We start from the raw sequence: 14,246 nt of genomic DNA on the forward strand, positions 1-14,246 counted from the left end.
CCAACCCAGGGCTGATACAGCCATGGTTAGGTCAATTTGGGTGGGAGGACTTTGAAAGAAGATCCCCAGTTCCAGACAAGAATCCACCACCAGGACGAGTCCTGGAGTGACAGAGTTACTCAGTTGCAGTCCTGGAAGTTCTACGTGGCCTGCCATCACTGTGACCTCAGGGTCCATTAGGCTCTGTGCATGTGTAAAGGTTCCAAGGGATTGACATGGACGGTTGCGATCATCTGGTCCAACAGCCTCAACATGTGCCAGGCTGACATTTGCTGGCTCTGCTCAATCTCTGCTGTGATTGTTGTCAAAGTGACGACCCTTTGACAAGGCAGGAAGGCCTTGGCCTGAGCCATATCTAGCAGGGCTACTATGAAGTCCAACTGAGGTGACAGCCTGAGATGGGAATTTGGGTAGTTGATGATGAACCTTAGTGTCTCCAACATCCAGATGGTCAAGTGCATGAACCTGATGGACCCTGCCTGAGATGTGCTCTTGACCAGCCAATCGTCCAGATACGGGAAAACATGCACCCCCAGGCTGCGGAGGTGCACAACCACCATAACCAGGCATTTTTTGAAAACTCATGGGGCTGATGCTAGCCTGAACAGCAACACCTGGTACTGGAAGTGCTGTTTTCCCACCACAAATCAGAGATACTTCCTGTGACTAGGGAAGATCAAGGTGCTCAGGGAAACTTTCTTGAACTTTTCTTTTTTTAGAAATTTGTTCAAGGCCTTTAGGTCTAGGATGGGACAGAGTCTTCCTGTTCTCTCTGGAATCAAGAAGAACCTGGAGTATAATCCCCACCCTCTTTATCCTGATGGAACAGGTTGGTCCGCTCTGGCCGTTAAAAGGGAGGAGAGTTCCATTACTAGTAGCTCCTGATGTGCTACCGGCCCCCAAAATGGGCTTGGAAGTCAATTTAGCGGGACACCCAAAAGATTCAAATGGTATCCTTTGCAGACAATGGACAGAACCCACTGGACCAAGGGTATATTTGGTCACTGGCTCGCAAAGAACCGCTGCATGCCCCCAACTGGAGGGTCCAAAGTCCTGGGTACAGGCGACTGGCGTACACTCCCTACAACCTAGTCAAAACGCCGTTCCCGGAGTTGACTGAGGTGCTGGCTGGGGCTTAGGGGCTCCCTGCTGCCTGTGACAGCTGCAAGAGCCCTGATGATGTTGATGGGAGGGAGGAGGCAGAGGATAGTACTTCCTCTGGTGAAAGAAAGAATTCGTCTGTCTTGTTCTTGCAGGCCTTCTATAAGAGGATGACGGGTCCAGAGTGCTGGTGGAGAGCTGAAGGAGGGTTTCATTGTGGTCCCTGAGCCTGATCACCATGTCCCTCACCCTATCTCTGAAGAGATTCACCCCAGTACACAGCACGTCAGCAAGTCATTCCTGTACCTCTGGTTGGAGATCAGAGGCCCACAGCCATGCTATTCTGTGGGAGCTGATTCCTGCTGCAGAGACCCTCGATGCGGTCTCAAAAACATCATAGGCCACTCAGACATTGTGTTTTCCGCACTGCAGGCCCTTATGCACCAGTGATATGAGGGTGTCTTACTGATGTTAAAGCAGTTGCTCGGCCACCTTCTGTTTCTGATTCCAGATGTCATGTGAGTACTGGCTCAAGTAGAGCTAGTAGGAAGCAAAGTGGGCAATCAGCATGGCTCCTTGAAAGAATTTCCTCCAAAGAGTGTCCATCACTCTGTGATCCTTCCCCGGGGGTGCCGACGAATGGGTCTGTTTGGCTCTCTTGAGAGTGGATTGAACGCCCAACAACTAATGGGGTAGCTGTCGCTTATGTAATCCGGGAGCCTTCTGGATGAGGTAAACCCCATCAGCCTTCTTATTTATGAGAGGAACTGTGAGGGGGTGTTACCATACACTCAGCAGCAGCTCCTTAAGGATCTCGTGTACTGGGACCACCACGGTCTCCTTAAGAGGCTCAACATATTGGTGGATCTCAAACATTTTGTGTCTAGCATCCTCCTCCATCAGTGACTGACATGGGATGGCTTCTCCCATTGCCCTCACAAAGGTTAAGTCCTCAGGAGAAGGGTCTGATGGGAGACAGAGCCCTCTGAGTCATAGAGACCCTCATCCTCACTGTAAACCACAGGGGATGAGGCCTTAGGCACTCGGCCTTCATCCAGAGATGCGGGCACTGGCAAAGCTGGATGGGGGTCTACAGGCCTCGGTGTCTTCACCAACCTAGGTGGAGCTTCCTCCTTGGAGGAAGTGGCAACGACCATCGTATCGGTAGGGGAAGGCATCAATGCCCCGCCGAGTACTGATGCCAGCTGGGTCGGTAATGCACCAAGTGCATTGAGCTTCTCCAGCAGTGGTTCCAAGTACCAGCTCCGGTGCTGTCAGCGCGACAGCACCAATGCCCTGCAGAGTGTGTTCCACCACCAGGTGGACTTGGCACTCCGGCTCTTCCTCGAACGTTGCCGATGCCAACACAGACTGGGAGGAAGAAGGGTTGGCCAGATCTTCTTTGGACCCACAAGGCGGATCAGAAACTGGCATCAGGACTGGTGGAGACCACTGTGGACCCCCGGCACTGATGGAGGACTGGCACTTCTTGCCACGGGGTTGCTTTGGGGGCATCATGGTATGAGCTGGTCAGTCCCCATGCCTGGCACTGTGCATCGACAGGGATCGGCGCCAATGCTTCTTCAGCTTCCCTCAATGCCCAGAGTCCTCGACCTGGAGGAGATAAACTGTGGTTGGTCTCTGGCGCCCCTATCTGCTAGCAGCACCGATGGAACAGATGGTCCCACCAATGTCAATGGTGCGGCGTCCATTTGTGTAGCTCCAATATCCATTGGTGCCAATGCCACCAATGCCGATGACTCAGTTTTCTTCGGTCTGAAGAGCTGCTCCATCTTGTCGAGCAGAATTCTACATCCCTTCAGGGTCATCTGGGTGCATAAGTGGCAACTTCGGACATCATGCGACGCCACCAGGCAGGAGAAACATATCTCCTGAGGGTCCATAATGGCGATGGGTCCTCGGGCACCGGAAGCATCGCTGAAAACCAGACGTGGCCTTGAAGGGATGAAACAAAAAGGCAGCAAAATCAAAATAGATGACAATGGGCACAGAAGCACTATTGCCATGGGGGAATCAACCACGAAAGAAAACTTACCAGAATCATCAAAAACCCTGACTAGGTGCACTATGGGAAAGCACAAAGAGGGACCCGGCATAAAAAACCGTGAGGAAAAAGCATGAAAACTGCGAGAAGAAATTTTTTCTTAAGACCAAAAAAAAAAAACCAGCCAAAGTGAGCTCACCCACACCGCGATGCTTACCACTCTGCAGAAAAAGAGAGATTGAGAGGGACCCTGCATGGATGCATGGTTTAGGCCATGCTGGGCATGCTCAGCGTACCAAGTCAAGGTTCTAGAAACTTTGACATATGTTTCCAATGTCAGGGCTCCATCTGATGTCTCCCATGTGTGAGTACTACCATCCTGCTTGTCCTCCAAGAATCAAATACTTATTTCACCATTTAAATGAATTTGTAACCAGTACGAAAACAATTTGATTTAAAAATCTTAAAAGCAGTCTGCAAGGTATGCACATTGTAAAGACTAGTATTACTGGCAGCAGCATCACAGTTCACCATTTTATACAATGCAGAATTTAGCAATAAAAAGTCCCTAATACAAATTGGCACATATTTCAAAAAATAAAGATTTTTAAAAAGAACACATACTACCTTTCGAGTGAGGCCACACATTGTTGCAAACTTGGTATGTCCAGAAGCCTCTTTCAGGAAGCCTTCTGTGATTAACTGCCGTGCTAAAGCCTTCCACCAACTTTCAGCCTTGTCCTTCCCAGAACCAAACAAAGAGTGACAGCGGTACTTGTCAGGCAGGCGCTGAGAATTCTGTGAGCAGGAAGAATAAAATAAAAAGTCAGCAATATTAATACATAATTCTTTGTAAAATCAATACCTTTTTCTACAGTGGACTATTAAATTCTACTTTTCTAAGAAGTTTATAATCTGTGGCACAATAGCAGAATAGTCAACTATGGAAAAAGCTATTGATTTTCCAAAGAATTATGTATCGATATTGCTTTTTCTAAGAATAGTACAGAATTTCCTTCAGTGGTACAATGACTACCACTCCTACTCAGTTTTGCCTTAATTTATGAGTGTCTTCTTTAAATCACTCCACAGTTATGCTGTAAAGCAGAGCTGCTTACCTGTAATAGCTTTTCTCCAAGGTGTAAGGGGATGCCTAATATTTTAGCAATGGAGGCCCCAAAGATGAATCTTGGCCAGAGGGACAGAGATTGCAAAAGATGGATTCTGACAGGCATCTTCCAGCCAAGACTCTGTCTCCGCAGAGAAAAAAAAAACAGATGAGAACTTTAACCAGCATATCAAAATCTGCTTGTTTGCCTGATGACTACAAATAAACCAAAACAGAGTGAAGAAAAACAGCTTCGCCCTAAGAGCAGAGGTCAGAATTGCCCCAGGAGAGTCCATAGGACAGGGCTGGGTCCCATCCAGGGACAAAGGAAGAATTTGCGGACATGACAAGATGTGGCCAAGACCCCCTAAGAGCTGGGGGGGGGGGGGGCAAGGACCTGCAATGCAGAGAACACACACTCTCCATTCACTGATTGATTATGCAAGAAACTTATGAACATAGACTGGTTAACATAAGAAGGGGCAAAGACGGAGGTTAAGAAGAGCTGAATACCTGAAGGAGTTGACTACCCAAAGGGGGGAGATGACACAAAGCATCCCCTGCAACTCCCTGTGAGGAGGAAGGAGAGGACCGGCTGTGGCTGAGAGGTGGAAGAGAGAGCAAAGCCTTGCCTGTTATCGGATAGCCGGTAAAGTGTTCAGGAGACCGAAGAGAGGGAAGCCCTCCCTTGGTACCGGAAACCCTGCCTCAGGTCCTTGATAGTTCAGAGTAGAGAGAGACGACTCTTCAACTATTCAGTACCTGAACCCAGGAAGCAAGCCTGTTGATCAAGATGATCCCTGAGATCTGCCAGAGATGACTCTAGAGCAGTGATTCTCAACCAGTGTGTCATAAGAACATAAGAAATTGCCATGCTGGGTCAGACAAGGGTCCATCAAGCCCAGCATCCTGTTTCCAACAGAGGCCAAAACCAGGCCACAAGAACCTGGCAATTACCCAAACACTAAGAAGAACCCATGCTACTGATGCAATTAATTGCAGTGGCTATTCCATAAGTATAATTGATTAATAGCCATTAATGGACTTCTCCTCCAAGAACTTATCCAAACTTTTTTTGAACCCAGCTACACTAACTGCACTAACCACATCCTCTGGCAGCAAATTCCAGAGCTTTATTGTGCGTTGAGTGAAAAAGAATTTTCTCCGATTAGTCTTAAATGTGCTACTTGCTAACTTCATGGAATGCCCCCTAGTCCTTCTATTATTCGAAAGTGTAAATAACCGAGTCACATCTACTTGTTCAAGACCTCTCATGATCTTAAAGACCTCTATCATATCCCCCCTCAGCCGTCTCTTCTCCAAGCTGAACAGCCCTAACCTCTTCAGCCTTTCCTCAAAGGGGAGTTGTTCCATCCCCTTTATCAGTTTGATTGCCCTTCTCTGTACCTTCTCCATCGCAACTATATCTTTTTTGAGATGCGGCGACCAGAATTGTACACAGTATTCAAGGTGCGGTCTCACCATGGAGCGATACAGAAACATTATGGCATTTTCCATTCTACTAACCATTCCCTTCCTAATAATTCCTAACATTCTATTTGTTGCCAAGCACCGGCAGGTGTGTCGCGGCTCCTGGTGTCCCACTGCCCCGGTTGTACTTCCCTTCTCTCTTTTTCCAGCCCCCTCGGGCCAATGGGAAGCCTCCTTCATTCTTCTTGCCCCCACACAGGCCAATTGGAAGCCTTCTCTCTGCCAGTGGGAGTAGGAAGAAGCCTTTAATTGGCCAGTGAGGTAGGAAGAAGGAACATCGCATAGCCCGAGGGTGGGATGGGAGGAATGGCAATGTCAAACCCCGAAGAAGCAAAGCCACCACGGGAGCTCATCCCCGTGGTGGCGAAGATAAAACCAGACCCTGACCTAGCAAGGCCACTACAGGAGCTCTTCCCCGTGGTGGTGAAGAGGAAACCCATCCCCGACCAAGAAGGCCGTCACGGAAGCTCATCCCTGTGGTGGCGAAGAGGAAAACCGACCCCGTCCAAGCAAGGCCACCACGGGAACTCATCCCCGTGGTGGTGAAAAAGGCGGCCCCCGCCAGAGTAAAGCCATGGCAGAACTGGAGCCCATCCCTGCAGCGAAGGAAGAAGAGGCTTGATGGTGAGGGCTTGTTTGTGTGGGTGTGAATGGGTACTTGGGTGAGAGTTTAGATATGAATGGGTACAACAGCATTTGTGTGTGATTGAGAGCTTGTATATAAGAGAGCATGTGTGTGAATGAGAGAGAGACTGGCAAGGGAGGTGATAGGTGATGTGTGTGTGTGTGATTGAGAGAGAGACTGGCAAGGGAGGTGATGTGTGTGTGTGTGTGTGTGTGATTGAGAGACTGGCAAGGGAGGTGATGTGTGTGTGTGTGTGTGTGTGTGTGATTGAGAGAGAGACTGGCAAGGGAGGTGATGTGTGTGTGTGTGTGAGATTGAGAGAGAGACTGGCAAGGGAGGTGATGTGTGTGTGTGTGAGATTGAGAGAGACTGGCAAGGGAGGTGATGTGTGTGTTTGATTGAGAGAGAGACTGGGAAGGGAGGTGATGTGTGTGTGTGTGTGTGATTGAGAGAGAGACTGGCAAGGGAGGTGATGTGTGTGTGTGTGATTGAGAGAGAGACTGGCAAGGGAGGTGATGTGTGTGTGTGTGTGATTGAGAGAGAGACTGGCAAGGGATGTGATGTGTGTGTGTGTGTGATTGAGAGAGAGACTGGCAAGGGAGGTGATGTGTGTATGTGTGATTGAGATAGAGACTGGTCAGGAAAACGACGTGTGTGTGAGAGAGATAGAGACTGGTCAGGAAAACGTCGTGTGTGTGTGTGAGAGATAGAGACTGGTCAGGAAAACGACGTGTGTGTGTGTGAGTGAGAGATAGAGACTGGTCAGGAAACGACGTGTGTGTGTGTGAGTGAGAGATAGAGACTGGTCAGGAAAACGACGTGTGTGTGTGTGTGTGTGTGAGTGAGAGATAGAGACTGGTCAGGAAGATGACATGTGTGTGTGTGTGTGTGAGATAGAGACTGGTCAGGAAGACGACGTGTGTGTGTGTGAGAGAGATAGAGACTGGTCAGGAAAACGACGTGTGTGTGTGAGAGAGATAGAGACTGGTCAGGAAAACGACGTGTGTGTGTGTGAGAGATAGACTGGTCAGGAAAACGACGTGTGTGTGTGTGTGTGTGAGAGAGATAGAGACTGGTCAGGAAGACGACGTGTGTGTGTGTGTGTGTGTGTGTGTGAGAGAGAGATAGAGACTGGTCAGGAAAACGACGTGTGTGTGTGTGAGAGAGATAGAGACTGGTCAGGAAAACGACGTGTGTGTGTGAGAGATAGAGACTGGTCAGGAAAACGACGTGTGTGTGTGTGTGTGTGTGCGCACGCGCTAAGGAAGAGGACTGTGAGGACAGACCTTCAGCAGCCCTTGCTGCTTCTGGTGAGTGCTATTGGCCTGGAAGGGAAAGGAGTAGGAGAGTGGCTTTTTAAGTTTATTTTTCTTGATTGATTGCCATTTTAATTATTGGGTATTATGCGATGTCTGCTGTTTTGAAATATTTTATTGATATTTGGACATGTTTTAATAATTTTTATGAGTTTTTAATTGTTGGATATTATTCTGTTCAGCAGCTGTTTTGTAACATTTTTAGAATAGCTTTACAATTATTTCTGTGTAGGGCTCTATAGCAGCTTGGCTTATTCTGTTTTCCTAATAGGAAGTGTATTAGTGTTTAGGGCCTAGTTAAATATTTGTAGTGTTGCCATTTCATAGATAGGGTTGTTACTGTTTGAGTGTGTTCCATAATACAGGTGTAACTTTGTGTGGGTCAGTTTGTGTGCATTACTGCAGATCCTAGTACTATGTTAGGTGTTATATTTCTCTTTCCATTTTTCCAGGTTTGCACTGCATGCAGAGTGGCTTTTTTGTTTTTCCATTCCAGTTTCTGTCTCCATATTTATAATTTGTGCTTTTTCTGTACTTGGTGAAGGTCAGTTCTGGGTGTGTGACCGAGGTGAAGTATTTTGCTAGCATGTAGGCATTTGTATCAATCTTATTTGTTGTGTTTCTCAATAGGATATGCATTAGTGGTAAATTACTGTCTTTTCATAAGGAAGGCTATTGTGCCTGGTAGTAAAGGGAGTTTGTTATGCTTTTACTGAGATGTCGTCAGAACCAGAATATCTTTTTTTGTATGGTGAGTTGTACAGGGTAATGCCCTAGTTCTGCTCTATACTCATTGCTGGAAGTCGAGGGGGTTCCTGTGAATGCAGAGTGCATGTTTACATTTAGCCCCACGATGGTCACATGTGAGAACCATCTGTCAGGTGTGTTCTGGCCAAAAAAAGGTTGAGAACCACTGCTCTAGAGGTAAATAGAGGGAATCTCCTGATGTTATTGGGGATAGTAAGTTAACTATCGGTCTTTTATGCAGGCTAAGGTTTCTTACATATTTAAAGCCAGTAATGGTGCAGATCTTCCTTTAATATAAACTGGTGCTCAGTAGCTAGGATGTTAGAGATGTGTAATGTTTATCTTCTTCTAAATGCTAAACCTGCAAAGTCTGACAAATAAAAGTCTATTTCTGCGAATAAAACACTTCATTTTATTTATTTATTTATTTTATTATTTTTTTATATACCGACATTCGATCTCAATTGAGATATCACACCGGTTTACATTCAGGTACTGTAGGTATTTTTCTATCCCCAGAGGGCTTACAATGTAGAGATTACTTATCTGATAATCTCATTTTCCTTAGTGTATGCAGATGGACTCAAAACAAATGGGTATAGTGTGCTCATGCTAGCAGTTGGAGATGGATCTGACATCAGCACGGGTACATATACCCCTACAGGAAGTGCCGCAAATCAGTAATCTTCCTTGCAAAAGCTGTAGCTGACCGATCTATTAAATGAACAGGATTACCCTGACTGATTGACAGTAGCTGGAGATGGCCAGTGTTCACAACCGGAAGGCGTCGACACCCGGCAGGGTGGATGGCCTATTATACGAAAACATGGCTTACTGTGAGTCGGTGAATCCCCATGTATGCCGGCAGCCGGGCGGGATGCTGAGTCCATCTGCATACACTAAGGAAACCGAGATTATCAGGTAAGTAATCTCTACATTTCCTAGCGTGTAGCAGATGGACTCAAAACAAATGGGATGTACAAAAGCTACTCCCGGACTGGACGGGAGGCTGCCCGAGGACCGTTTAGGATTGCCCTCGCAAATACTGTGTCCTCCCGGGCCTGGACATCCAGACGGTAGAATCTGGAGAAGGTATGGAGGGAGGACCATGTCGCCGTTTTACATATCTCTGCCGGCGACAGCAGCTTAGCTTCTGCCCAAGAGGTCGATTGTGCTCTGGTAGAATGAGCCTTGACCTGTAGAGGCGGTGGTTTTCCTGCCTCTATGTAGGCTGCCTTGATAACTTCTTTAATCCAGCGGGCGATGGTTGGCGTGAAGCCGCTTCCCCTTGCTTCTTCCCGCTGTGCAGGATGAACAGGTGGTCCGTCTTTCGTACTGCTTCTGACATTTCCAGGTATCTGGACAGCAGTCTGCCGATGTCGAGATGGCGTAGCATTCGACCTTCCTCCGACTTCTTCAAACCTTCTGTGGTAGGCAAGGATATGGTTTGGTTGAGGTGAAAGGGTGAGACCACCTTGGGTAAAAAAGATGGCACTGTGCGAACATGGATAGCCTCTGGAGTGATTCTGAGAAATGGATCACGACAGGATAGTGCTTGTAGCTCTGAGATGCGGCGTGCTGAACACACAGCCAGCAAGAATACCATCTTCAAGGTTAACAAACGAGGGACAGGCCTCGAAGGGGCCTGAAGGCTGATCCCGCCAAAAATTCCAATACTAGGTTGAGATTCCACAAGGGCACTGGCCACTTCAGTGGCGGGCGAATGTGTTTGACTCCTTTCAGGAAACGTGAGACGTCTGGGTGTTTGGCAATGGTGTTGCTGTCACTCCTGGGACCGTAGCAAGACAGCGCTGCTACCTGAACCTTGATGGAGCTGAGGGACAGACCCTTCTGAAGTCCATCTCGTAGGAAGTCCAAAATGACAGGAATCTTAGCGGCATGCGAGTTGGTGCCGTGAGAGTCGCACCAGGCTTCAAAAACTCTCCAGATCCTGATATATGTTAGTGATGTGGAGAACTTGCATGCTCGGAGGAGTGTATCTATAAACGGCTCCGAGTATCCCCTTTTCTTCAGTCGAGCCCTCTCAATGGCCAGACCGTAAGAGAGAATTGAGCCGGATCCTCGTAGAGGATGGGACCTTGCCGCAGCAGGTCCTTGTAGGGAGGAAGAGGTAGAGGGTTCCCTGCCAGTAGGCTTCTCATGTCTGCGTACCAGGGTCTTCTTGGCCAGTCCGGGGCCACTAGAAGAACTAGGCCTCTGTGTCGCTGAATCCTGTGTACAATGGCGCCCAGCAGGGGCCATGGAGGAAAGGCGTATAACAGGATCCCCTGAGGCCATGGCTGTACCAGGGCATCGATCCCCTGAGCCCGAGGATCCCGCCTGCGGCTGAAATATCTGGGTACTTGAGCGTTGGACCTGTCCGCTAAGAGGTCCATGGCTGGCGTCCCCCATTGATCCACAATTATCTGAAAGGCTGTGGGTGACAGCTGCCACTCCCCCGGGTTTAGGTTTTCTCTGCTGAGGAAGTCTGCCGTCGTGTTGTCCTTCCCGGCAATGTGGACGGCGGAGATGTCCCGGAGATTTGCTTCTGCCCAAATCATCAGGGGAGCTATTTCCAGGGATACCTGTCGGCTTCTGGTTCCGCCCTGACGATTGATGTATGCCACCGTGGTGGCATTGTCTGACATCACTCTGACCGCTCTGTCGCGAAGTCTGTGGGCAAATCGCAGGCACGCTAGCCTGACTGCCCATGCCTCCAGTCGGTTGATGTTCCACCTTGACTCTTCTCTGGTCCACCGCCCTTGGGCGGTGAGTTCCTCGCAGTGTGCTCCCCATCCGTTCAGGCTGGCATCTGTGGTGAGCAGAATCCAGGTTGGGGAGGACATGTGGCCGGGCTGCAACCACCATCGTAGCTGATACCGCACTCTGGCCAGTAGAGGTAGGCGTACGGTGTAGTTCTGTGATCGAGGGCTCCATCGAGATAGAAGGGCGCGTTGCAATGGTCTCATATGAGCCCGCGCCCAGGGCACCACTTCCAGAGTGGATGCCATGAGGCCGAGGACCTGAAGGTAATCTCGAGCTGTGGGCCGGCTGGCACTCAACAGGGCCTGCAGATGACTCTGGAGTTTTAATTTTCTCTTGGAGGTCAGGCTGACCCTGTCTTCTCGGGTGTCGAATTGGACCCCTAGGTATTCCAGCGACTGGGACGGCTGTAGGGAGCTCTTGTTTAAGTTGACTACCCATCCGAGGCTCTCCAGAAGAGCTATAACTCTGTTGGTTGCATGGTGGCTCCCCTCCAGTGACTTTGAAGCGTAAATAGCACTGGTGATCCCGATGGATTGGGATATGCAGGTAGGCTTCCGACAGATCTAGGGAGGTGAGAAACTCCCCTGGCTGTACAGAATTCTTGACCGACCGTAGAGCTTCCATGCGAAAGCTGGGGACCCGTAGGTGTCTGTTGACTGACTTGAGGTCCAGGACGGGCCTGAAAGTGCCCTCCCTTCTTGGGTACTATGAAATAAATGGAATAATGCCCAGAATTTACCTCTCCCATAGGTACTGGGACTATGGCTTTTAGGGCCAGGAGCCTCTGGAAGGTCACTTCTAGTGCCGCTGCCTTGAGCGGTGAACAAGGAGATTCCACAAACTTGTTCGGCGGAAGCCGAAAGAAATCCAGGTAATATCCCTCTCGGATGATGGCGAGGACCCACTGGTCTGAAGTAATCTCGACCCACCTGCGGTAGAAGAGGGTTAAGCCTGCCCCCTATGGCTGCTACCCCCGGATGGGTCGGCTGATTGTCATTGTGGGTTGCGGCCGGGGCCGGAACCCGAGCCGGTTCTCTTCTTGTTGTGCTTAGTCCGAAAGGACTGGTTCCTGGCCTGGAAACGAGGTGCTCGATAGCGAGTCCTGTAAGGATTGAAGCGCTGCGAAGTTCTACCTCTAGATGGTCTAGAAAAAGAACGCTGGCTCCTCCTCGCCCTGTCTTCTGGTAGACGGGGTAATGGGGCGGCACCCCATTTAGTAGACCAGCTCTCGAGATCGCTGCCGAACAGTAAGGAACCCTTAAAGGGCATTCTTGTGAGTCGTGTCTTGGAGGACGAGTCGGCTGCCCAATGACGTAGCCAAAGCTGCCTCCTGGCTGCCACTGAAGAGGAGACTCCCTTGGCTGCCGTGCGAACGAGGTCAGAGGCTGCGTCAGTGAGAAATGCGAGAGCTGATTCCATGTCTGCTCCCTGGGTGTTGTTTCTCGCCTGTGATAAACAGGAGCGCGTCACCACGGTGCAGCAGGTCGCGATTCGTAGGGACATGGCTGCTACCTCAAAGGCTTGTTTCAGAATGGTTTCCATGCGTCGGTCATGCGAATCCTTGAGGGCCGCTCCCCCCTCAACCGGAATGGTGGTGTGCTTCACTATTGCGTTAACTATGGCGTCTACCCTGGGGCACGCCAACAGCTCCTTGGATGCCGGATCCAGAGGGTACATGCCTGCCAAGGCCCGACCCCCTTTAAATGAGGCCTCCGGTGCCTTCCATTCCAGATCGATTAGCTGCTGTGCTGCCTGTAGGAGGGAAAAATGGTGAGCCGGTTGGCGCAGGCCCTCTAACAGGGGATTTATTTTAGGGCCCCCTGGGGTATCCTGGTCCAGAATGTCCAGCTCAGATAGGCATTGCGAGACCAGGCCTGAAAGATCCTCTTTCTGAAAGAAGCGCCTCATGGTCCGATATGGCTCTATCTCCGAGGGAAGTTCACCCTCCTCGGGGGGCTCCTCACTGTCCTGGGAGCAATCCGAATCCCCATAAGCGGGGCTGTCGGGTGGTGAGTGGCTGCGCCTAGGTCTCGAGGGTCCAGGGACCGGATCAACTGGGACGGAAAGACCCATTCGAGGAGCAGACTGCATCTGGACAAAGGCGTGAATCCCTTTGAATAATTCCACCCAGGAAAGTGAAGCCGGATCTGGCCGTAGGGGCACCAGGTCTCTCGGGTTCCCTGGTTGCTCGCCGTGGCCCGCTAAGTCCGGTGTGCTCCCTGAGGAACCGCTGGGCTGTGGCCGGTCCTGTCCTGGGACTCCCATGGCCTCCTCACATTGGGCACATAGTGAGTCTGCTTCCTCGCTCTGTGCGGCTCTGAGGTTGCATGCTGAGCAGAGGCTTAGAGCTTTCATGCCAGATTCTGGAGGTGCCGGCTCTGCGGCCGCATAGGCTCTCTTATGCTCCATTCGCCTGAAATTCGGTATCGCCCAATGATGTGTGCAGTTAGTATAGCTGTGTTTAAAAAAGGATTGGATAAGTTCTTGGAGGAGAAGTCCATTACCTGCTATTAAGTTCACTAAGAGAATAGCCACTGCCATTAGCAATGGTTACATGGAATAGACTTAGTTTTTGGGTACTTGCCAGGTTCTTATGGCCTGGATTGGCCACTGTTGGAAACAGGATGCTGGGCTTGATGGACCCTTGGTCTGACCCAGTATGGCATTTTCTTATGTTCTTATGTTCTTAACAAATGCGCGTAACAGCATGCGCCTAGAACGGGCGTTTTATAGATGTGCGCCTATCCACGGGCGTCTTAGTAATGTGCGCCTATCCACGGGCATCTTTCAATGTGCGCCTACCCACGGGCGTCTTATATTTATTTATTTATTTATTTAACATTTTTTATATACCGAGGTTCTGGTAACAAAGTTACCAATCACTCCGGTTTACATATAACTTTGGGATGACATAACACATGTGTCTTACATATAACAAGGAAATGAAGAACTGGGTGAATAATTAAATAAATAAAATATGTACATACGAAATGTGTGCCTATCCACGGGCGTCTTATAAACGTGCGCCTATACACGGGCGTCTTATAAATGTCTATACGCGGGCGGCGTACAATGTGCGAACAACAT

At 49.5% G+C, this 14,246-nt stretch overlaps 1 protein-coding gene across 1 annotated transcript in view; it reads right to left on the bottom strand.

Annotated features, from left to right (window-relative positions):
- Positions 1 to 14,246, bottom strand: part of WRN (WRN RecQ like helicase) — a 983,741-nt gene that overhangs the window by 415,011 nt on the left and 554,484 nt on the right. Inside the window, exon 17 of the mRNA XM_029601951.1 lies at positions 3,734 to 3,904. Coding sequence (XP_029457811.1) covers positions 3,734 to 3,904 — 171 coding nt within the window. The remainder of the gene's footprint in view (positions 1 to 3,733; positions 3,905 to 14,246) is intronic.

The sequence above is a fragment of the Rhinatrema bivittatum genome, chromosome 1 (assembly GCF_901001135.1).
Source record: "Rhinatrema bivittatum chromosome 1, aRhiBiv1.1, whole genome shotgun sequence".
Taxonomy (NCBI): Eukaryota; Metazoa; Chordata; class Amphibia; order Gymnophiona; family Rhinatrematidae; genus Rhinatrema; species Rhinatrema bivittatum.